Source organism: Mustela putorius, unplaced genomic scaffold, assembly GCF_011764305.1.
Source record: "Mustela putorius furo isolate JIRA1106 unplaced genomic scaffold, ASM1176430v1.1 tig00537227_pilon_pilon_pilon, whole genome shotgun sequence".
Lineage (NCBI taxonomy): Eukaryota > Metazoa > Chordata > Mammalia > Carnivora > Mustelidae > Mustela > Mustela putorius.
This window is the reverse complement of record NW_025422368.1, coordinates 38017347-38042253: the sequence shown is the minus strand read 5'-3', so window position 1 is coordinate 38042253 and position 24907 is coordinate 38017347. Positions and strand designations below refer to the sequence as shown.

The 24907-nt window shown below is 35.8% G+C and overlaps 1 protein-coding gene across 3 annotated transcripts in view; it reads left to right on the top strand.

The window, feature by feature from the left end:
* CLEC2D (C-type lectin domain family 2 member D) overlaps positions 1–24030 on the top strand; it is a 30690-nt gene extending 6660 nt beyond the window's left edge. For 2 of the 3 annotated variants that reach the window (XM_045073361.1, XM_004779708.3), the window contains 6 exons: positions 10246–10398; positions 11065–11254; positions 15426–15539; positions 16775–16959; positions 21845–21948; positions 23478–24030. In XM_045073361.1, coding sequence (XP_044929296.1) covers positions 11197–11254; positions 15426–15539; positions 16775–16959; positions 21845–21948; positions 23478–23616 — 600 coding nt within the window. In that variant the 5' untranslated portion in view covers positions 10246–10398; positions 11065–11196 and the 3' untranslated portion in view covers positions 23617–24030. The remainder of the gene's footprint in view (positions 1–10245; positions 10399–11064; positions 11255–15425; positions 15540–16774; positions 16960–21844; positions 21949–23477) is intronic. The other variant, XM_045073362.1, reaches the window with a different exon arrangement.
* The last annotated feature ends 877 nt before the right edge of the window (positions 24031–24907 follow it).

Here is a 24907-nt window from a genome sequence, read left to right as displayed (position 1 = left end):
TTTTTTAAGTTCTGTTTTATTGTGGTAATAACACTTAACTGAGGTCTACTCTCTTAACAAATTTTGAAGAGTATAATGCATTATTTTCTGTAGGTACAGAGTCATACACATATCTAAGGCTTATTCACCTTGCTTAACTGAAACTTTATGTCTTTGATTAGTAATTCCCTCTTTCCTTCCCTCCCCTTCCCCTAGCACCTATTATTCTGCTGTTTGATTCTCTGAATTTGACTATTTTAGATTAACTAATGGAATCATTTGGTCTTCATGTTTCTGTAGCTGACTTATTTGACTTAATGTCCTCATGTTTCATCCATGTCATCACATATTGCAGAATGTCATTCTCTTTAAAAAGCTGAACAGCATTCCATTACACATATAGATCATGTTTTCACTATCAGTTCATCTACAGATGGACATTTAGGTTGTTTCCATGTCTTAGCTATTGTGAATAGTGCTTACTGAACATGGGAGTGCTAATGTTGCCAAGATCCTCATTTCAATTCTTTTGATAAATATCCATAAGTGAGGCTGTTGAATAATATGGTAGTGCTATTTTTAATTTTTTGAGGAACCTCCATACTCTTTCACATAGAAGCTACATCATTTTGCATTCCCACCAACAATGTGTAAGTGTTCTAATTTCTCTACATCTTCCCCTGCATCTTTTAGTTTTTCTGTTTTGTTGGAGTTGGGGGGTGGGTTCTTTTTCAGTAATAGCCATTCTAAGAGGTGTGAAGTGATGTCTCCTGGTTTTGATTTGCATTTCCCTGACAGTGCTATTGAGCATTTTTCCATATACGCCTGTTGGCTATTTGTATGTCTTCTTTAAAGAAATGTCTATTCAAATCTTTAGCCCCTTTTCTATTTTTAATTTTTTAAATTTAAATTGAATTAATTAACATATACTGTATTAATAGTTTCAGAGGTAGAGTTTAGTGATTCACCAGTCTGATATATTACCACTCTTCATTACATCATACTCTCCTTAATGTCCATCACCCAGTTACCCCACACTCCCACCTCCTTCCCCTCCAGCAACCCTCAGTTTGTTTCCTATGGTTAAGAGTTTTATGGTTTATCTCCCTCTCTCATTTTGTCTTATATTTCTGTCCATTGCCCTATGATTCACTGTTTTGTTTCTTAATTCCACATATGAGTGAGATCATATGATAATTTTCTTTTCTCTGTTTGACTTCTTTCACTTAGTATAATACCCTCTAGTTCCATCCATGTCATTGCCATTTGTATCTTTGGGGTAAATACCTAGTCGTGCAATTGCTGGGTCATAGCATAGCTCTATTTTTTACTTCTTAAGGAACCTACATACTGTTTTCCAGAGTGGCTTCTCCAGCTTCCATTCCCGCCAACGTTGTAGGAGGGTTCCCCTTTCTCCACATCCTCCCCACTGTTGTTCCTTGTCTTGTTAATTTTAGCCATTCTAACTGGTGTAAGGTGGTATCTCATTGTGGCTTTGATTTGTATTTCTCTGATTGCAAGTGAGGTGGAGCATTTTTTCATCTGTCTGTTGGCCATTTATGTGTCTTATTTGGAGAAATGTCTGTTCGTGTCTTCTGCCCATTTCTTGATTGGATTATTTGTTCTTTGGGTGCTGAGTTTGGCATGTTCTTTATAGATTTTGGATACTTGTCCTTTATCTGATAAAATATTTACAAATACCTTCTCCCATTCTGTTGGTTGTCTTTTAGTTTTGTTGACTGTTTCCTTTGCTGTACAAAAACTTTTATCTTGATGACGTCCCAGTTGTTCATTTTTGCCTTTGTTGGAGATGCGTCTTGCAGGAAGTTGCTGAGGCTGAGATTGAAGAGGTTACTACCTGTGTTCTCCTCTAGGATGTTGATAGATTCCTGTCTCACATTGAGGTCTTTCATCCATTTTGAGTCTATTTTTGTCTGTGGTGCAAGAAAATGGTCCAGTTTCATTCTTCTGCATGTGACTGTCCAATTTTCCCAGCACCATTTGTTGAAGAGACTGTCTTTTTGCCATTGGATGTTCTTTCCTGCTTTGTTGAAGATTAGTTGACCATAGAGTTGAGCATCCATTTCTGGGTTCTCTATTCTGTTCCACTGATCTATGTGTCTGTTTTTGTGCCAGTACCATACTGAATTGATGATGACAGCTTTGTAATAGAGCTTGAAGTTCAGGATTGTGATACCACAAGCTTTGGGGTTTTTTCCCCCCAACATTCCTTTGGCGATTTGGGGTATTTCCTTGTTCCATACAAATTTTAGGATTATTGATTCCAGCTCTGTGAAATAGTTGATGGTATTTTGATAGGGACTGTATTGATGTGTAGATTGCTTTGGGTAGTATGGACATTTTAACAGTATTTGTTCTTCCAACTCATGAACATGGAATGTTTTTCCATTTCTTTGTGTCTTCCTCCATTTCTTTCATGAGTGTTCTACAGTTTCCTGAGAACAGATCCTTTGCCTTTTTGGTTAGGATTATTCCTAGTTATCTTATGATTTTGGTGCAGTTGTAAATGGGATCAGCTCCTTAATTTCTCTTTCTTCTGTCTCATTGTTAGTGTATAGAAATACCACTGATTTTTGTGCATTGATTTTATATCTTGTCATTTTGCTAATTCCTGTATGAGGTCTAGCAATTTTGGGTGGAATTCTTTCAGTTTTCCACATAGAGTATTATGTCTTCTGCGAAGAGTGAGAGTTTGACTTCTTTTTGGCCAATTCAGATGCCTTTTATTTTATTTTTGTTGTTGTTGTTTGCTGAGGCTAAGAGTTCTAGTACTGTGTTGAGCAACAGTGGTGATAGTGACAGCATACTGTCCAGGCAGCTTTCTTCATTTCTATGGGGTGAAGGTCCCCTTCCTCCAGCTAGATGCACCAGGTTGAACAGCTTGGGAAAACTCCTGCTCCCGTGCACAGCAGACCAGGAGAGCCCCTGTGGTACCAAATAAGCCAAGGCCAAAATAGCATGGTAAAACCTCTGAAAATTCACACTGGAAACACAGATCACAAAAGTGGGCCAGAACATGCATGCTAAATTGAAAAAAGGTGACTGTCTGCTAAAATGAAAATGAATAGTTCCCAGAGTCTCCAAACATAATAGACAGAATATCTAGGATACGATGGAAACTCATCTATCATACCATGAACCAGGGAAAGAACTTGATAAAAACACTTAGAAAACTAGGGATGGGGGAGGAGAACTTCAACTCAATAAAAAGCATCTATACAAAACATATAGCCGACCTCATATTTAATGGTGAAAGACTAAATTCTCTCTCCCTGTTATTGGGAACAAGGGAATTATGTCCTGTCTCACCACCAGCATTTAACATCATAGTGGAAATTCTAGGCAGTGTTATAAGACAAAAATATAAATGAGCAAACAAAAATAAGCGAGACATATAGGATAGAAAGGAAGAATTAAAACTCCTTTTATTTGCAGATCACAGGATTGTCTACATAGAAAACCCAAGAAAAATGAAAACAAAACAAAGACTTCCTAGAACTAATGTGATCTCAGCAAGTTTGCAAGATACAAGTTCAACATACAAAAATCAATCACATTTCTATATACTAGCAATTAACATGTGATAACAGATTAAAAACACAATAGCAACCACAGTCATTCCAAAGAAAGTGAAATACTGATGTAAAAAACTAAAACCTATTCAGGATAAGAATGATGAAATTTTAACATGCCGATGAAAGGGGCACCTGGGTGTCTCAGTAGGCTAAGCGTCCAACTCTTGACTTCTGTTCAGATCATGGCCTTAGGTTTGTGAGATCAAGACCTCCATTGGGCTGCATGCTCAGCAGGGAATCTGCTTGAGATTCCCTCTCCCTCTACTCTTCTTCCCATTTGTGTGTGTATGTGTGTTTTCTCTGTCTAAATAAATACAATCTTAAAAAATAAAGTTTTGATAAAAAGTAAAAGAAAACCCAGATAAATTGAGATACACACTGTATTCATGGATTTGGAGACTGCAGGTGATCTATAGGTTTGATGCAATTTTTATCAAAATCCCAGTAGGATTTTTGTAGAGATAAATTATAAACAGTCTTATTCAAGAATTCAAATGGAAAGGCACAGGCCTTAAGAAAGCTAAAAATAATCTTTAAAAAGAAGAATAAAGTGGGGAAATCCTCCTATATGATGTAAGATCATTAAAACAATAGTTTCAGAGTGCTGGACACATAGATTAATATAACGGAATACAGAACTCACAAATAGGCCCATACAAATATGACTAACTGAATTTTCACAGAGGTACAAAAACACTTCATAAATGATGTTGGCGCACTTGGATATCCACTGGCAAAAACAAACAAACCAAAAAAAACCTAACCCCCCCCCAAAAAAAAACCCTTGAACTTTGACCTAAACCTTACATCTTAAACAAACATTAATATAGGAGGGGCCATAGGTTTAAGTTTATAATATAAAACAAGAAAACCTTTGGGAAAGAAACGTGGAATAGTTTTGGATATAGAGCTGTACAGTGAATCTTAGATTTGACACCAAAAGCATGATTCATAAAAGGAAAAATTGTAAACTAAATATCTTTATTTTGCATAATACCCTTTTAAGAAAATGAAAAGCTGGGCCTGGGAGAAAATGTGTATACCACATGCCTGACAAAAGACTAGTATCTAGAATATATAAAAGACTGTTAAAACTCAACAATAAAAAAAAAAATCCAATTAGAAAATGGGTGCAATGACTTTTTTAAAAAGGATTTTTTTTTTTTTTTAGAGAAGTTTTGGGAGATATTCCATACACTCCCAACCCCACACATGCATAGCCTCATTATCAGCAGCACTTACCCTAATGGAACAAAACACCAAGGAGGAACCTGCATTGACACAGGCTAATCTCCTGAAGTCCGTAGTTTACCTTTGGGTTTCATTCTTGGTGTTATGCATTCTATGAATTTGGACAGAAGTATAATGACATCTATCCATAACTATAACATCAAACTGAGGATTTTCACTGGCCTGAAAATCCTCTCTGCTCTGCTAATTTATCTCCTTGTATCCCCTCAGCACTATAACCACTGACTTTTTATTGCCTTCATAGTCTTGCCTTTTCCAGAAAGTCATATAATTGGAATGATAAACTTTTTCACAATGATTTCTTGCACTTAGTAATATGCATTTAAGTTTCTTGTGTGTATTTATAGCTTATTTCTTTTTAGCTCTGAATAATATTGCATTGTATGAATGTTCTGGTGTTTTATCTACTCAGCCACTGAAGGACATCTTGATTGCTTTTAAATTTTGGCAATTATGAAGAAGGCTGCTAAAAGCTAAAAACATCCTTGTGCAGATTTTTATGTAGGCATAAGATTACAGCTTCTTTGGAACAATACCAAGGAGCATGATTACTGAATTATATGGACCAAATATATTCAGTTTTATAAGAAACCACCAAACTGTCTCCAAAGTGACAGTATCATTTTGCATTTTACCAGCAATGCACAAGAGTTTCTGTGGCTCCATATTTTTACAAACATTTGGTGTTGTTCCAGTTTCTGGCCATTCTAATAGATGTGTCATGATATATCATTGATATTTTAATACGCATTTCCCTGATGATATGTCATGGAGAGTACCTTTTCATATGCTAACTTTTCATCTATGTATTTCTGGTGAGCTGTCTATTAGGATCTTTGACCCATTTTTATTTTTATTTTATTTTATTTTATTATTATTTTTAAACATTTTATTTGATAGACAGAGATCACAAGCAGGCAGAGAGGCAGGCAGAGAGAGAGGGGGAAGCAGACTCCCTGCTGAACAGAGAGCCCAATGCACGGCTCGATCCCAGGACTGTGAGATTATGACCTGAGCCGAAGGCAGAGGCTTTAACCCACTGAGCCACCCAAGTGTCCCATTTGACCCATTTTTAATTGAGGTGTTTATTTATTTCTCAATATTGTGCTTTAAGTGTTTTCTGTGTATTTTGGAAACCAGTTTTTTACTGGATATGTCTTTTGTCAATTTTTTCTCTTGGTCTGTGTCTTTTCTTCTAATTCTCTTGTTATTGTCTTTTGCGGAGCAAAAATTTTTAATTTTAATAAAATCCAGCTTATCCATTATTTCTTTCAAGAATTATGTCTTTGATGTTGTATCTAAAAAGAGATCATTATATCTAAGGTATTCTAGGTTTTCTTCTATGTTATCTTCCATGAGTGTTATTTCAGATCTAGAGACACATGCAGGTTGAAAGTGAAGGGATAGAAAAATAATCTAGACACATAACCAACTTCCCCCAAAATCAACTCAAAATGGATCATAGACCTAATGGTATGGTGCAAAACCATGAGTCTCTTGTAGACAGCATATAGATGCATCTTTCTTTTGTATCTATTCAGTCAGCTATATCTTTTGATTGGAGTATTTAATCGTTTCACATGCGAAGTAATTATTGTCCTTATTTCCATTGTGTTACTCATTTTATGGTTGTTTTTGTAGTTCTCCTCTATTCCTTTCTTCTCTTGCTTTTCTTCCCTTAGGATTTGATGGCCTTCTATAGTGATATGCTTGGATTCTTTTCTCTTTATTTTTTGCTTATCTGTTACAGGTTTCTGATTTGTGGTTACCATTAGGTTTATATGTAATACCCTATGTGTATAGCAGTTTATATTAGTTTGATTTTCACTTGAAATCTAAAAGCACTAAATTCTCCACCCCCATATTTTATGTTGTCATGCCTTTTTATTTTTTTGAATCCTTTGACCGATTTTTTTAGATATAATTGATTTTACTATTATTATGCTTTACCTCTGTACTAGTTTTATAAGTGATTCATCTATTACTTTTATCATATTTGTATATACCTATGAAATTTTTTCCTTCTGAAGTTTGTTTACTCTTGATTGGAGCCTTTTCTTTCCACCCAAAGAATCCCCTTTAACATTTCTTATAAAGCTGGAGATGAATTTCTTTAAATTTGTTTGGGAAACCCTTTATCACCCTTTCAATTCTGAATGATATCTTTGCTGGACAGAGTATTCTTAGCTACAGATTTCTTACTCTGAGCACTTTGAATATATCATGCCACTCCATTCCAGCCTCGTGAAAGGCTAAGAAATCAGCTAACAGTCTCATGGGGCTTATATGTATGTAACTGTTTTCCTTTCTTTCATTCCTTTTAAAATTCTCTATCACTACTTTTTGCCATTTTAATTATTGTGTGTCTTGGTATGGACGTCATTGGGTTGATTTTTCTTAGGCTTTCTTGTGCTTCCTGGATCTGGGTTTCTGTTTCCTTCTTCAGATTAGGGAGGTTTTCAGCTATTATTTCTTCAATGAAATTTTCTGCCTCTTTTCTCTTCTCCTTTTGGGATCTCTATAATGCAAATGTTATTATGCTTGATGACATTGCTGAGTTCTCTTAACATATTCATATTTTTTATTAGTTTTTTTTTTCTTTTCCTTGTTCAGCTTGATACATTCCCACTACTTTATCTTCCAGCTCCTTGATTTGTTCTTCTGCTCTCTCTAGTGTATATTTTTCCCTTTAGTGTATTTTTAATTTTAGTAATTGAGTTCTTTATCTCCGTCTGGTTCTTTTTGACTTTTCTCTTTGTTGAAGGTCTCATCGGCTCTTTTGCTCTTTTCTCAAGTCTAGTGAGGATCGTTAGGACCAACCTTTTGAATTCTTTATCTGACATATTGCTTATCTTTGTTTTGCTTAGTTTTTTTTTTTTTTTTTCTGTGATTATGCCCTGTTCTTTCATATGGGACACATTCCCCTGTCTCCTCATTTTGTCTATTTCTCTGTGTCTGTTTCTATGTGTTAGGAAAGTTGGCAATATTGTCTGCTTTTAAAAACAGTGGGTTTATGAAGAAGGGTTTCAGTAATGCCCTGTAGTGCAATGTTCCTTGTGCATCAGAACTTGGTGTGTCAGGGGTGTCTCCTAAGTGTGTTGTATGTGCTCTACTGTTGTGGTTGAGATGTTTTTGCTTTCATTCCAGTTGTCTGCAATGCTCTCTTTGTCTATTATATGCAGAGTTTGGTCCCTGTGCTGTTAAGAGGCTAGTCTTAGGCCACCTTGGGCTGGTGTTGGGTCAAAATAGATGCCTTCCCTCAGCCCATTTCTGGGGCTATAGTCATACTGGTGTGTGTGGTTATCATACCCTATTCTCAGGGCAGGTCACTGTGGAGTGGTGCTGGTCATTTTGAGGATGTTTGCAGGATAAGACCGGCAACCACTTTAGAGGGACTCTGCTGAATTGGGATAATCATCCCAATGGTGCAGTCTGCAAGAGAATGCAGGGACAGGGCACATTGTTAGAAAATCTAGGTGGAGAGTGTTTGGACTGATTCCCATAGATATCTGTGTATATAGGCTAGTGGGCGGGGGAGAGAAATGGCACCACCCAGCTTCTTTGTTATTGGAGAAGTCTCCCAAAGGTATCTGCCCCTCTTGTATATGCTTTGAGACTAAGAAATACATCTTCCTGTGTATCCCATATGCTCTTCAAACTGCTGCTTTTATGCTATACTTAGGGTTGTTTGTTATACTGTTTCTTTAAGGGTTGGGACTCAGTTTCTCATCACCCTCAGGCTCTCTCAGAGCCAAGCTTGCTGATTTTTAAAGTTTCTGGTGTTAAGCCCTGCTGATGGAACCATGTGGTAATGGAATGGTTCTGTATCCTGACAGTGTCAGTGTCATTATCTTGGCTGTGATATCATACTGTGGCTTTAATTAATTGGTTAGTTAATTAATTAATCAATTTTAATGTATTCTCCTTGATTCAACTTTATTTTAGGGTTGGCACAATTTCCTTTTCTATATATGTGAATGTGTATATATAAATACTGTATGATGTTGGTGAATTAATGTTTGTGAGATTTTTACTAAGCAAAGACATGGAAACCAAACATACTGTAGTTTTTTAAAATGTTACTCTCAGGGAAACTGGCTAAAGGGAACATGGGTTCTTTCTGTAATATTTCTCATAACCACATATGACTCTATAATAATCTGAAAATTTAATAAACCCATTTAAGTAAAAAATGAAAGCTCTGTTAGGTGGGGTCAAAACTAATTCACCTCTTTCCTGCACACAGAGTCAGGACCCACTACATAATTTGCAGTGTCAAGTGCAAAATAAAAACACGGAGTGTCTTGTTTAAATAGTAGTAATAATTTGAAGACATTGATGGCAGCATATTAAACAAGTGGAAAGCCCTTTTGAGCATGGAGATCTGCTGCTGGACAGACAGTATATCTGTGTAGCTGGTCCTGTGCACAGTCATTTTTCAGTCCAGTTGCAATTTATCATTGACTACTCATGCTCAGTGTGTTTGCTTCCTGAAGAGGGTACTTCCTTTGCTGAGCTAGTTAACAATAGTTGCTTTGCCTAGTGGGCTTCTCTCACTCCTCTCAGAGCCTAGCATAATGCATTAGGATGAAACACACCATTTCTCCTACCCTTGAAGAAACATTGACATTCAAAATATTTAAACGTAGGCACTGGACTATCGGAAAAATCTCCGGCCAGTGTTCTGCACTTGTGGGAAATGGTGTTATCTGAAACTAGAAGAAAGACCAAGAAAAGTGGGGCAGAGTTCAAGTAAGACTAAATAATTTTCATGAGATTTTGCTGTTTTGTATAATTTTTTTTATCACTGATGTGTTTCAACAAAACAAAATCTGCTAAGATTTATTTTATTTTATTTTTTTAAAAGATTTTATTTATTTTTTTGACAGAGAGAGGAGACACAGTGAGAGATGGAACACAAACAGGGGTGTGGGAGAGGGAGAAGCAGGCTCCCTGCTGAGCAAGGAGCTTGACATGGGACTGGATCTCAGGACCCCGGGATCATAACCAGAGCCGAAGGCAGATGCTTAATAACTGAGCTACCCAGGTTTCCCTAAATTTACTTTTACATTAGTCACTTGGGGTAGTTTTTTCTATTGACTAGTAATAGCTCTGAAGGAACTTTTTTATTTTCACAGATAATTAGTCACTTATTTCTGTCTCTTAAATACATGCCTAATTTTAGAAAAAAATCTTGTTTCAGAAAAGGAAAAATCCTTTTCCTAAGTGAAATTAAAATAGTTCTCTGTGTCCTCTGTCCTTTCACCATGCAAAAAACATGCCAGTGTATCTTAAGTATGGTGTCAGCACAGGGTTTCATAAGAAAGTGAACAAGATCTTAGGGCTTAGAAGTCATGAAATGCACAGTTTAGTATAGAGTTAATTAGAAAGTTATTTTCTCATGTTTCACGCTTCACAGGTTGTGTTCCAGCCATCTTAAATATCAGGAGGTTTCTCAGTTACATTCCATGTTCTCTTCTCTTTGGGCATAGATGAACACAGTTCCCTTCAACTGGAGCCCTTCTGCCATTTCAGCCCCACTGTTTTGTTCAGCTAACACATCATCATGACTGTAAGAACTAATTTTTCTGTTTCTTTTTCTCATAGTGAGGAGCTGTTTCAGGAATAGAAACTGAGATTTTATGAGTGTATGAGGAGTATAATTTATAAATGTCAGAGGAGTCAGGGGAATCAACATTTGACCTTTACTGACTATGTAGGGTCTTAAACTTTCAAAGCAGTTTCTACATCAATCTAAATTATTTAGAATCATTTCTAAATCAAAGTAGTCTGTCAGTATCTGTGAATTTAAAGACAAATTAGTCTTTACTCAAGAAGCTTATTTTAAAATAAAAATGGTAATATTAGGCTCATTATTTAGTTGTACTAATTAAATGAGAACACATACTTAAGCCTTTCATCCATACTTCTGTATCATGGTAAGGGACAATAAACCATAGTTTTATGTTAACACACCATGAGAATAATAGTAAAAGTATCATTATTAGTTCTGTCATCTGTGTAGGAATTCCAAGAAAATGTGGAATTTATCAAGGTTTACTTTCTGTCCTCTTTGACAACAAAATCATGAAAAAATGCAAAATAGGATAAACCTGAAAATTTACATTTACTTCTGCGGACTACAAGTTGAGAGTTACCACTTTTATGCTGAGAACCATAAGAGGCATTTGCTGTAGCAAGTGGTTTTCAGCATCGCTTCTTTCTCTTTCCTTTTTAGTCATGTATAAACCGAAGCCAAAGCTTCAGTTAGAGGAAGTTCTAACCAGAATGTGAGTTTTTCTCGTTTTTTTCACATTCTGGAGATGAAATTGCCAACTGAGTGAGCTATTCTGTAAAAACTGAGCACAAAATGCATGATGGCAATCAACTGAAGAAAGACAGTGAAGCAGTGGAATTGACAGACTCAAGTAAGAAGATGGGCTGTATGTCATGAATGTGGGCACTGAGGTGGTAAGATTATAGCAGTGATGGGATCTAGTTTCTGCACAGGGACTTTTCAAGGATGAGAGATGGAGTGCTGAAGTTTATAAATTAGTTTATAATTTTTGTAAAACTATGCAGTTACTTAAGTATACTTGTCCTAACAAGTAAGGAGAGAGAACTATTAGAGAAAGTTGTAAGAGAATGGGGGTCAGGTTAAACTTATGATTGAGAATAAATATTTAAAAATTAGTGTCACTGAAACACATACTATTTTATCAATATTAATATTATTAATAACCCATCAGCCAGCTGTTAAATATTAAAATTTAAAATATTAAATTAAACATTAAATGATGAAATTAAAAATTAATAAACATTAATAAAATTAATTTTACTGAGGGGCACCTGAGTGGTACAGTTGGTTAAGCACCCGACTCTTGATTTTGGGTCAGGTCATGGTGTCAGGGTCATGAGACGGAGCCCCACACTGGGCTCCAGTTTCTGCATGGAATCTGTTTAAGAGTGTCTCTCTCTTCTTAACTAAATAAATTCATTATTTATTATAAATTATTCATTAACATTATTTTATCAATATTAATATTAATTCTGTTTATTATTTTAAATATTTATTTATATTATTATGAATATAAATTTAATTTATTACACACTTACTAATTATTAAAAAATAATTTTACTGAAAAGAGCAATACATTGTTGAAAGTGTTATATTGACATATGGTATTATTATTATTAAATAAGGCAAAAAGGGGGATGCCTGGGTGGCTTAGTCAGTTAAGTGTCTGCCCTGGCTCAGGTCATGATCTCAGGATTCTGGGATTGAGCCCCACATCCAACTCCCTGTTCAGCAAGGAATCTTCTTCTCTCTTTCCCTCTGCCCCTTCTCCCAGCTCATTGGACTCCCTCTCTTAAATAAATAAATAATATCTTTAAAAATAAGTAAGGTAAAAAATCTATAATGAAATCTCATAGGAAAGAAAGAATTAAAAAGGAAAGTTTAAATAAAGAGTCTAACAAATAAAAACCATAAACAGAAGTCAAAGGTAAAACAATAGAGCATTCAAATAGAATTATCTTACTTTGTATTTTAAAGATTTTATTTATTTATTAGACAGAGATCACAAGTAGGCAGAGAAGCAGGCAGGGGGCGTGGGGGAAGCACGCTCCCCACCGAGCAGAGAGCCTGATGCAGGGCTCGATCCCAGGACCCCGGGACCTTAACCCACTGAGCCACCTAGGCACCCGGCGAAGCTTGAAACTTCAAAAACTAGTATTTGTGGGCACTTGGATGGCTCAGTGGGTTAAACCTCTGCCTTTGGCTCAGGTCATGATCTCAGGGTCCTGAGATAGAGCCCCACATCAGGCTCTCCGCTCAGCAGGGAGTATGCTTCTCCCCCAAACCCCGGATTCCCTCTCTGCCTGCTTGTGATCTCTTTCTGTCAAATAAATAAATAAAATATTTTAAAAAAAAAACCAACCTTGTATTTGAGGCTTTATATGATGACTTAATAAGTGAAAAAAAAAAAAAAGTGTTTTGTACCAGTTGGGAAAAACTGAAGTGTCGTAATTTAGGAAAAAAAAATATATTTGTCTTTGGTAGAAATAGTAATCAATTTAGAGAGAAGGCATTTCAGATGAGGAAAAGATGATTCCTAATTATTGTTAAATGACTTCATTTATTTCTTTATTCATTTGGTATTATGAGTATTTCTACAACAGCTGCTTTAAGGTATATGTCAGATAATTCCAACATCTGTGTCATCTCACCATTGGCTTCTCTTGATTGTCTTTTCCCATGGAAGTTGAAATTTTCATGGTTATTCATATGCTGAGTAATTTTGGACTGTATTCTGGACATGTTGAATGAATATTTTGGGGGGGAGACTTTTGACTTTATTTAAATTTTTGGTTTTAGCAGGCAATTACTCTGGCTAAATTCAGGCATTCTGTCTGCTTAGATTCCAAAGTAAGCTCACTTTTTGGATCCTTTGTAGGGTTATTCACATCTTTCCTGCACGTATATGAACCAGTGGTCAATCTGGTAAACGTTAATGAAAAGCTTTCTAGTGTGGATAGAATATATTTTTTAAGATTTTATTTATCTTAGAGAAAGAAAGAGAGTGAAAGAGAGCGTGAGAGGGGAGAAGGTCAGAGGGAGAAGCAGACTCCCCACGGAGGTGGGGGCTTGATGCGGGACTCAATCCCAGGACTCCAGGATCAGGACCTGAGCTGAAGGCAGTCACCCAACCAACTGAGCCACCCAGGTGTCCCTAGTGTGGATAAAATGTTACAGAGAAATATGCCTGTTTAGCCAAGAACATCTCTAGATGAAGGAGCTAAGAGAGTGTGTGGTAGCCAAGAGATGGAGTCAGAAGTTCCAATGATTTAAATTTTACATGATTTTAAAATTTACAAGAGGTTTTAGGGGTACCTGGGTGGCTCAGTCCTTAAGTGTCTGCCTTCGGCTCAGGTCATGATCCCAGGGTTCTGGGATCAAGCCTTGCATGGGGCTCCCTGCTCAGTGGGAAGCCTGCTTCTTTCTCTCCCACTCCCTGCTCCCTCTCTCAGCTGTGTCTCTATCAATTAAGTAAATAAATAAAATATTTAAAAATTTACAAGAGGTTTTAGATAATGTAGAATGTTTTGAGCTACAATGCAAATGTAGAAAATTGTACAAAACAAATACACAGCTTAATGAATTATTCTAAGTTGAGCATCCTTATTAAATACTGTCTTTGTCAGAGAAAGAAGCTTGCTACCAAGTTCAGAGGCCCTCCAGGTATTCTCTTGAATCAAACTAAATTGACTTTTAGGAGAATCATTATCTCACTTTAATTTTGACTTAGAAAAGAAAGCACTTTAAGTCCATTTTATTTTTTATTTTTTATTTTTTTTTAGATTTTTTATTTATTTGACAGAGAGAGAGATCACAAGTAGGCAGAGAGAGGCAGCCAGAGAGAGAGAGAGGAGGAAGCAGGCTCCCTGCCAAGCAGAGAGCCCGATGCGGGACTCGATCCCGGGACGCGAGATCATGACCTGAGCCGAAGGCAGCGGCTTAACCCACTGAGCCACCCAGGTGCCCTTTAAGTCCATTTTAATCAAAAGGTTCCCCCATGATTGCTTTTTAAAATTTGCTTTTCACTTTTTTCTTTAAGATGCAAGATAATTAATTATGTAGAATTACGTAGAATGTTTTTTAATTGACGTGATTCTCAATCTCTTGTATTTCTATTAAATTGGTACCTGGGTCTGAAACTTTAATGAGATTTGCTGCTGCCCCTCGGAACAATTTGTTACTTAAACTGTAACCCCTGGAGGATTTTACTAGTTACCAAGCCCATTTAGATATGGCCTTAAGAAATACATATACTGGCAACAGGTCTTTGGGGAGAAGGACGATATACGACCGTGAAGCTGGGCAGCTGGGGACGCCCGGCTCGCTCAGGGCGGAAGGCCGCCCCTTCACAGAAGCGGGGCAGCCAGGAACGCCCGGCCCTCCCTGGGTGGAACGCAGCCTGCTTCAGGGAAGCCGAGCACCTGGGAACGCCCGGTCAGCTCAGGGTGGAACGAAAACCGCCTGCTTCCCTTTTCCGTTATCGCTCCTTTCTCTTACCAGAAGTGCCCGTTGTTAGTTAGATGAGTCCTTTGAATGTGCTTGGTTAACTATAAACTTTATTCTCCTCCTTGCTTGCCTGGAAGATGTGACTAACATTTGACCATCGATCCTTCTGTTGGCTACTCTTTTCTACCCAATACAAGTGAGATGGTGGAGTTGCTCGGGGCAGCAGTCCTTTTCGACTGTTGTCCCCTGCTCCCAGTCTTTTGCTGCTGACTTGTGTGTGCCTAATTCTTCTCTCGTCGCGGACTGGAAGCAGCAAGAGATTTGTGTTTAGTTTTTGGGAGGCATGCAAAGCAGTTCATGGGTTGTATGTTAAGATCAATTTTAATTTCTGTGAACAATTAAATCAAGAAGGGAAATTGCAAATTCACAAAATAACAGGACAATTGCCCCCTCTAGTGGAAAGGAATGGAGTGGAAGTAGCATTTTGATGGTTAATTCTTCTACTAGCCTGATGTCTATTCTGCATTTAATATAAACAAAAACAAAAACACATTTTTAATTATGTTTTTTTCCAGGTAATCTGCATCCAAGGAAGCATTCTATTACCAATACTCTGAATCGACTCTTGGTTTTATGCATAATCATATTGCTTATAATTATAGTGATTGCAATACTAGTGGGTTTGTTAGGTAAGTGAATTGTAATCTTTGTTCATCTAGAGAAATCCACTTTCCAAAAGAAGAGAGGACTTACAGATAATTTTCCTGTTCCTTACACTTCCTAATTTTTAAAAAATTTCACTGAGTTAAATTCTAATTACCTTGTAAGTTGGGTCTTTGATTTTAATTGTGTAATATAGAGGTCATAGTATTGCAAGCTTAATAGAAGGACCAGAGCCTGCATAAGGTAGAACCCAGTTTTCAACCATATTGTGCTTTAATTTATATTATTGCTAGGCCTTTTATCATGTAGTTTTACTCTACAGGTATACATATATATATATTTATATACTCATATATTTTATTTACAAACATGTAATTATATACTTTGTATATTTTATATATAAATTTACTCTCAAATTACATTTTCTTTTTAAAAATTTTTCTTTGGATTAAGGATATGTGAAAAATGAGCTATAACTGACATATAATATTATATTAGTTTCAGGTGTACAATATAATTGAAATTAAATTTTCAACTAAAATTACTTCAAAGGTATTGTGTGCAGATCCTTATGGAGGACACATCAAAATAGAGCTGTATAAGCTGAGTGTGTATGATTTATGAAATTGTGTTTATGTTTGAATATTGGCCAAGAATTCAGTAATTTTAAATAATATGTTAGTGAGGACATAGGCTGAGATGATATTAGAAAGAAGAGAGGACCACAAAAACATTGTGGCTTACAAAATATAGACCTCTCTGGCCTTTCAATAATCCTGTTACATATGAATAGGACTGTGGGCCTGTTATTTTCCATCATTCCCAATGATATCACTGACTTTATCTTCATGGGACTATTTAGACATATATCTGGTGATTTCATCTCAAGAAACCTTATTCACAAAAGATATCTATACCCTGCCCCTCATTTTATTTAGGAAAGAATCTAGAGCTCTTGAACTATCTGTTCTCTAAGGCTGATAAAATGTTGCTATTGATTACCTGGCATTAAGGAAAGGTAACAGTAGTCCAGGGTTTAAGGCATTATTAATTCTTTTTTCAATCAACCCACTAAGACATTAGTTGAACCTTAGCTTTGACATTTATTATGTAGTGTATGCAATGACTTTCAGAATTCTATTCCTCATTTGAAAAAGAAGGATAATACATTTAGTATTTCACATGACCATTGAAAAGTGTATTAGAAAGCACTTGGTAATATATATAGGAAAATATAAAAGCAAGTTGTTTTTATTTTTAGTAACTGGTAGAAAATTGCATCGGATATCATCAGAGTGTCTTGAAGCTGCATGTCCAGAAAGCTGGATTGGTTTCCAAAGAAAGTGTTTCTATTTTTCTGATGACTTCAAGAATTGGACATTCAGCCAGAGGTTTTGTGACTCACACGGTGCTGATCTTGTTCAAGTTGAAACCATCCAGGAACTGGTAAGAAAATAGTTTTACCTAGAATTAAAAATAAAAACGCCCCCCCCCCAATTCACTCCCCAAAGGGGAAAAAAACAAGTACTGTTTCTGGAAATCCCTTGGAAATCAATTCAGTTTGTAGGGGTTGAAGAAAAAATGGCAGCCCATCTCTGTATCTTCCCCTCAGCAATGAAAAGGAGTAGTGGCTTCTGGAATCTGTACCTAAATCTGTACAACTATTGAGCTAGCAGAAACTTCCTCAAGTAACTGTTTTGGAACTCTGGAGTCTTGTAGCATCCAAGGGTTAACTTAATGAAGAGGTTAGTAAATTTTACTTAATCCCAGTGAGTTTCAACTTTCCCACTCAGTGGCTACCATTCCCCACACTTCATCATGGCTGGGAGCCATGGATACTTCTGGCCATGTTCCTGGTAAAACTTGCTGGAACCAGGATGGCCAATAAGAGTATTGTTCTTCAAATATTTTGGTTACGTGTTGTGATTTTAAAAAAAAAATTATTTATTTATTTGATAGAGAGAGAGATCACAACCAGGCAGAGAGGCAGGCAGAGGGAGAGGGAGAAGCAGGCTCCCCGCTGAGCAGAGAGCCCAACATGGGGCTCAATCCCAGGACCCTGGGATCATGACCTGAGCCGAAGGCAGAGGCTTAACCCACTGGGACACCCAGGTACCCCTGTGTTTTGATTTTTGAGTGCTGCTTTTCATTGCTGAGGGGAAGATACAGAGATGGGCTGCCATTTTTTCTTCAACTCCTTCCAACTGAAGTGATTTCCAAGGGATTTACAGAAACTGTGCTTGGTTTTTTTCCCCCTTTTGGGAGCCAGGCATTTAAGAAAATCTTTGGCTGGTAACTGGCTGACCTTAAAAATAACAGAATAAAAATTTCAGTGACCACACAGAGTTGGGAATACACTTTTTCCAAAAATTATTAGAAAAGTCACAAACAGATGGCTCCAAATCTCAATAATCAAAATTCAAAAATCTTTGAAGAAAATAATTATATTCCCAGAGTTAACACATAAAATATTCATAATGTCCAGTTCTGAACAAAGAAATTACAAAGCATAAAGATGAATAGAAAGCATAGCCTATTCACAGGGAGATATATCTGACAGAAACCATCCCTGAAGGAACCCAGTCATTGGAAATATTAGTCAAAGATGTATAATCTACTGTCCTAATTATGGTCAATGAACTAAAGAAAACCATAGACAGACAAAGTAAAAGAAATCAGGAAAATGGTATATAAATAAAATGAGAATATCAATAAAAAGTAGGCATTATTAAAGGAACAAAATAGAAATTCTCAAGCTGAAAGTACAATGATTGAAATGAAAAACTCACTAGAGGAGTCAAAAGCATATTTGAACAGGAAGAAGAAAGGATCAGCAACTTGAAGATAACACAATTGAATGTATCCTGTTTGGGAATAGAAAGAAAAGAGAAGAAACCAAAGATAAATGAACAGATCCCGAAGGAACAGTAGTTTCGTCAAGCAAATCAATATATGCATTGTAGGGATCTCAGAAAGAAAAGAGAAAAAGAAGTAGGAAAAATATGTAAAGAAATAATGGCCCAAATTTTCCCAAAGTTGAGGAAGGAGATGAATATACATGTCCAAGAGTCTCAACAAATCCCTAAGCAAGATAAATTCAAAGAAATCCCCACGAAGACAAATTAGAGTCGAGTAGTCAAAACCCAAAGAGAGAAATTTGAAAGCAGCAAGAGGAGGGACTAGTCAGGTACCTGGGATCCTTAGTAAGATTAATAGTTGATTTATCCTGAGATACTATAGAAGCCAGAAAACTGTGGAATTACATATTTTAAAAATTCTGGGGGCACCTGGGTGGCTCAGTGGGTTAAAGCTTCTGCCTTCAGCTCAGGTCATGATCCCGGGGTCCTGGGATGGGAGCCCTGCATCAGGCTTTCTGCTCAGCAGGGAGCCTGTTTCCCTTCCTCTCTCTCTGCCTGCCTCTCTGCCTACTTGTGATCTCTGTCAAATAAATAAATAAAATCTTAAAAAAAAAAATGCTGTGGGCACCTGGGTGGCTTAGCGGGATAAGCCTCTGCCTTCAGCTCAGGTCATGGTCTCAGGGTCCTGGGATCAAGCACCGCATTGGGCTCTCTACTTGGCAGGGAGCCTGCTTCCCCCTCTCTTTCATCCTGGCTCTCTGCCTATTTGTGATCTGTCTCTCTGTCAAATAAATAAATAAAATCTTTAAAAAAAAATTCTGCAAAAAACCCTGCTGATCAATAATTCTGTATCTGTTGGGACACCTGGTTGGCTCAGTTGTTTAAGCATCTGCCTTTGGCTCATGTTGTGATCCCTGGATCCTGGGATTTAGTCCCACACTGGGCTCCTTGCTCAGTAGGGAGTCTGCTTCTCCCTCCACCTGCTGCTCTCCTTGCTTATGCTCTATCTCTCTGACAAATAAATAAAATCTTTAAAAAAATAATTCTGTATCTGTTGAAACTGTCTTTCAGAATGGGGAAAAAATTAAAACACTTCTAGACAAACAGCAGCTAAGGGATTTTCTTAGTAGTAGACCCATCCTTAAGCAACTGTAAAGTCTGAAATAAAAGTACATTAGATAGTAACTCAGAGCCAAAATAATAAAGAACACTCATAAAGTTAACCACACAGATAAATTACAAAATCCAGTATTGCTATACTCTTGGTTTAGTTTGTAACTTGCTTTTTTTCAGAAAAGATTTACAAGATGAATTCATAATGTAGTATTATAGATCTGTGTTAATGTGCTTGCAATGTATACATATAATATACATATATGTACATAATATACATATAATCTATGACAATAATATAAAGACAATGTTGGAGATATATAGGGACAAAATATTTATACAGTATTAAAACCAAGTTCATATTATAAACTAGATTGTTATAAGTTTAAGATGTTAACTGCAACCCCCAAGGTAACCACTAATAAAATTACTAAAATCCATACAGAAAAAGAAAGAGGGAATAAAAATGGCACTTACAAAAGCTCAACTCAATAAAAAATACAATAATAGAGAAATTAGAGAATAAAGAACATATAAGAGGTGTAAAAAATAAATACGGATTCCTCACTGGGAGTGGAACCTACTAAAAAAAAAGATGAATGGTAGAAGCAAGTCCTTCTTTATGGGCAATCATATTAAATGTAAATGGATGAAACTATCTGATTAAAAGGTGGAGACTGGAAGTTGGATGAAAACAAAACGAGATCCATCTGTATGTTCTCTCTCAGAGACTCACCATAGATATAAAAACACAAGTTTAAAATGAAAGGATGGAAAACGATACTACACGCAAATAGTTACCAAAATAGAGCTGTGTGACTATATTCTTGTTGGATGAAATAGACAAAAGCAAAAAATTTTATGACACAAAGAAGGATATTATATCTTGATACAAATTTTGATACAGTAAGATCTAACAATTATAAACATGTGGTACCTTAATAACACAAACCCCAAATATATGAAGGAACAATTGACATAAGTGAAATGAGAAATTGTTCTATTATAATAGCTGAAGACTTCATGATTCTACTTTCAATAATGGGTAGAACAACCAAAGAGAAGAACAGTGAGGAAATAGAAGTCTTGAACAGTTCTGCAAACCAGTTAGATGTAGGAGACATGCAGAAAACTCCTCCCAACAACAGAACACATATTCTTCTCAAGTGCACATGGAATGTTTGTTGGGATAGATCATATGATAGGCCACAAAACAAGTTAGTAAATTTGAAAAGATTGAAATCATATAAGGTTCTTTTTGCAGTTACAATAGAATGAAACTAGAAATCAACAGAAAGAAAACTGGAAATATGTTGAAGTTAAACAACTCCCTGTTAAATATCCAGTGAGCAAAAAAGAAATCACAAGGGAAATTAGAAGATACCTTGAGACAAATGAAATGAAAACACAACATACCAAAATTCATGATATGTGGTAAAAGCAATATAAGAAGGAAATTCAGAGCTGTAAATGCATACCTTAAAGAAAAAAAAATATAAAAGTCAGTATCCCAACTCTATACCTCAAGGAAAAGCAAAAATAAATGTTTATGACTACAAAAGAGTAAAAATTTCCCTAAGAAGTCATTAAATCACAAATCTACTAATCATAAGGGAAAATCACACATTTAATTATAGTGAAATTAATACTTGTAATAATAAAAAATACTCTAAGTGTTAACAAGGATGTATAGCATGGAAAACAGGCCTATAATGCTGGTGTGAGTGTAATTTCTTACAATGACATAAAAAAGGAGTTTGGTGTCATTTAGTAAAATTGACAATAAGTATCCACTGTGGCTGGATCATCCATTCCAGGACAGGTGCCAAAAATGTCATTACAACCTTTATAATAACTTCATTACAACCTTTATAATAACTTCAAACCTTTATAATAATACTGGTGGAAACCAATAATATAACAGATAAACAAATTGTGGATTATTAATACAAAGTAGCACTATGCTGAATTAAAAGTGAACAAATTATCAGCAATTTCTCTTAGTTTTAATATTTGTGTGTGTATGTTGCTGTAGCATATCTAGTCTCTATGTATTATAAAACAATATAAAATTAAAAAGGAGAAAATCGTAAGAGCAGTTAAGAATATAGTATAGAGGTGCTGCTGGGTGGCCCAGGTCATGATCATGAGGTCCTGGAATTGAGCTTCACATCAGGCTCCCTGCTCAGCAGGGAGTCTGCTTCTCTCTCTCCCTCTGCCACTACCCCCTGCTTGTTGTGTCTCACTCTGTCAAATAAGTAAATAAAATATTTTAAAAAAAGAACATAGCATACAAGCAGCACTTCTGGGAGAGGTCAGATAATGACAGGTTAATGCATATCATCTTTGTTTTCTAAAAGAATTTCCTACTGAGGTATAAAGGGCCTTATGACCACTGGATTGGGCTCAGCAGAGAACTAGGCCAACCATGGAAATTGATAAATGGCACTGAATGGAGCAACTGGTAAGTTCTGAAAGATATGATAGCACTATTTGTATTTGAATTTACTTTGCATGAAATCAAATGTATTCTCCAGTTATATCCTCTAAGAATTTTTATTTTAGGATTAGTGATAAAGGAATAAAGTGAAAAATTGTAGGTGGTAGAGGTTTTGAAACCTCCTCCAACCAATACCATGTGGCATGGTAGAATGATGAACTTGACAACAGTGTGTCATTGACCAACTCTTTCACGTTGAGCAAACTACACACTATCTTTAAGTATGTACAAAATTAATTGTACTTGCTCTATTGATCTCACAGGGTTGATGTGAGAATCAAAGATTTTGGTGTATATGGCTGCAGTACTTAAACTTTAAAATCTTATATAAATGCAAGTTAAATTATATTAAACTATCACTGCCTCAGTGTTCAACCATTTACATAGGGATGAGTGATGGTAATGGCATCCATTACAAGATCATAATTATAATGGTCAGCACAAATATAGTTTGGCATTGTCAAATTTAATCTCAATCTTATATCTATCGGGTCTTTATATTACTGGGAAAATTTCAGATAATGCTGGAAGACTTGGATTCAGACAGTTCTGCTAAATGTTTTCTTGTCTGAGCACATGAGGAAGTTTTGAAAAGTTGCTTTATGAGGTTATGAAAAAGTCTTCAGCATTGGAAATATCACTATTTTTTGGTGAAAAGGGCACTAGGTAAGACATTCGTAGTTTTGAAAACTAGTTCTTACTTACTAGCTTTTTGATCTTGGACAGATACTAAGTTTTAAGAGTTAGAACTTATGTTTATACACTGTTGTATGTGTAGTGCCTAGCACATTGTGGAAACTTGTTAAACATTTTGTTTTAACCTTTACTTCTTCCTCAGCAATACTGAAATAATAATATTCACTTCACCTAATTCTCTAAGTGTTTAAAGGAGCAAATATATTGTCAACTATTCAGTTGCTGAAAATTGTTCATCACACAGAAATGAAAAATATATTTTATTAAGGGCTAGCATGTCTCAACCGTAGGCAAGTCAGGTCACATGAAAACAATTTCACACAGTACAGAGGAAAAATTTATAGTCCAAATGCTGACTGAGATGTCTGTGGCAGGCCATTTAAATGCTGATGAACACCATAAGAGAAAATAAAGACCCAAGAATAGCAGCAACAACAAAAATCACCTGCAATATAACATCATTTCTTCCCTCTTCTCTTTCTCAAAGTGAAGAAGGTGAGAATAGCATGGGCCCTGTATTTTCATTGATTTAGGTATGAATCCTAGTTTTACTTGTTAAAAGAATCTTGGTAAATTCTGTTGTTTTGGTGTGTTTGGTTGTTGTTGTTTTTGTCCATGAAAAGAAATGATACAGATCTCAGTGGGTAATTTTTAGTATTAAAGAGATGACATGTATAATGTATCTTACATTTAGAGGCTGATTTAATGTCAGTTTCCTTGTTTTCTTATCTTTATTCTCTCTGCTTTTGGAGAAATATCTGGTGGCCAGCTGATTGACTTTGCTTCTTCCATTGCAGTTTTCCTATCAGAGGAGGAGGTGAATGTGCCTATTTGAATGACAAAGGTGCCAGCAGTGCTAGGCATTACACAGAGAGGAAGTGGATCTGTTCCAAACCAGACACGTATGTCCAGATGCAGAGACAAAGCTCTATCTGATCTTCATATACTCATCATAACCTACCAGTAAATTTTTATTTCTCATTTTGCATATTGGAAAGAATATTATTTTATTCTTTCCAAATTTTTTAACGTGGTGATTCTCTGTTACTTTGGGTTCTGGGTGGGGCACGGAGCCTACTTAAATAAAACTAAATCAAACCAAAGCAACACCCCCCCCCCAAAAAAAATCCAAACACAAAAAATAAAGAGCAGCCCCCTCCAAAAAACCCTAAAAGACCAAAATATCTATTTTTTTTTTGCCTTTTGCTTTTTTGAAAAAACCTATTTTTGTAGAGAAAAAAAACTTAAAAAAGATTCAAGCTCTTAAAAAGAGGACAGGACTAGAACCTAAAGTTCTTTGTATATAGTTGGCATTTTATCATAAAGTGTATAAATTTTCTCTTAAAACTCTGTGTGGACAAAAAGTTTTCATTCTAGAATTACTTATTGAATAAGTAGAAACAGTTTTCTTTCTATTTAATTTCTTAATCTTATTACACTCTCAGAACATTCTCTAATGTTACTAATATTATACTATGTGTTAACTAGCTAGAATTTAAATAAAAACCTGAAACAAACAAACAAAAGATGTATATATAAAAATAAAGGGTAAGTGTACCCTTAATCCCCTTCACCTATTTCACCCAACCTGCTGACCCACCTCCCCTATTGTAATATCAGATTTTTCCCTCCGTACCTAAGAGTCTATTGCTTTCTCTCTTTTTTCCTTCTCATTTGTTTCTTAAATTCTACATATGAGTGAAATAAAATGGCATTTGTCTTTCTCTGACATATTTTGCCTACATGATACTCTGTAGCTTCATGCATGTTGTTGCAAATAGCAAGATTTCATTTTTTATGGCTGAATAATATTCCATTTTATATACCACATCTTTGTTTGTTTCAAGTTTTTATTTAAATTCTAGTTAGTTAACATATAGTATAATATTGATTTCAGGAGCATAATTCAATGACCCATCATTTGTATATAACACCCAGTCTTCATCACAGCAAGTGCCCACCATTTGTTGAAGAAACTACCTCTTATCCATTGGATATTCTTTTCTGCTTTTTCAAAAATTAGTTGACCATATATTTGGAGGTCCATTTCCGAGTTTTCTATTCTCTTCCATTGATCCATATGTCTGTTTTTGTGCCAGTACCATGCTGTCTTGATGATCACAGCTTTGTAATAAAGCATAAAAGACTTAATTATGATGTCTCCTGTTTTGCTTTTCTTTTTCAAGATTTCTTTGGCTATTTAGTGTCTTTTGTGGTTCCAATCAAA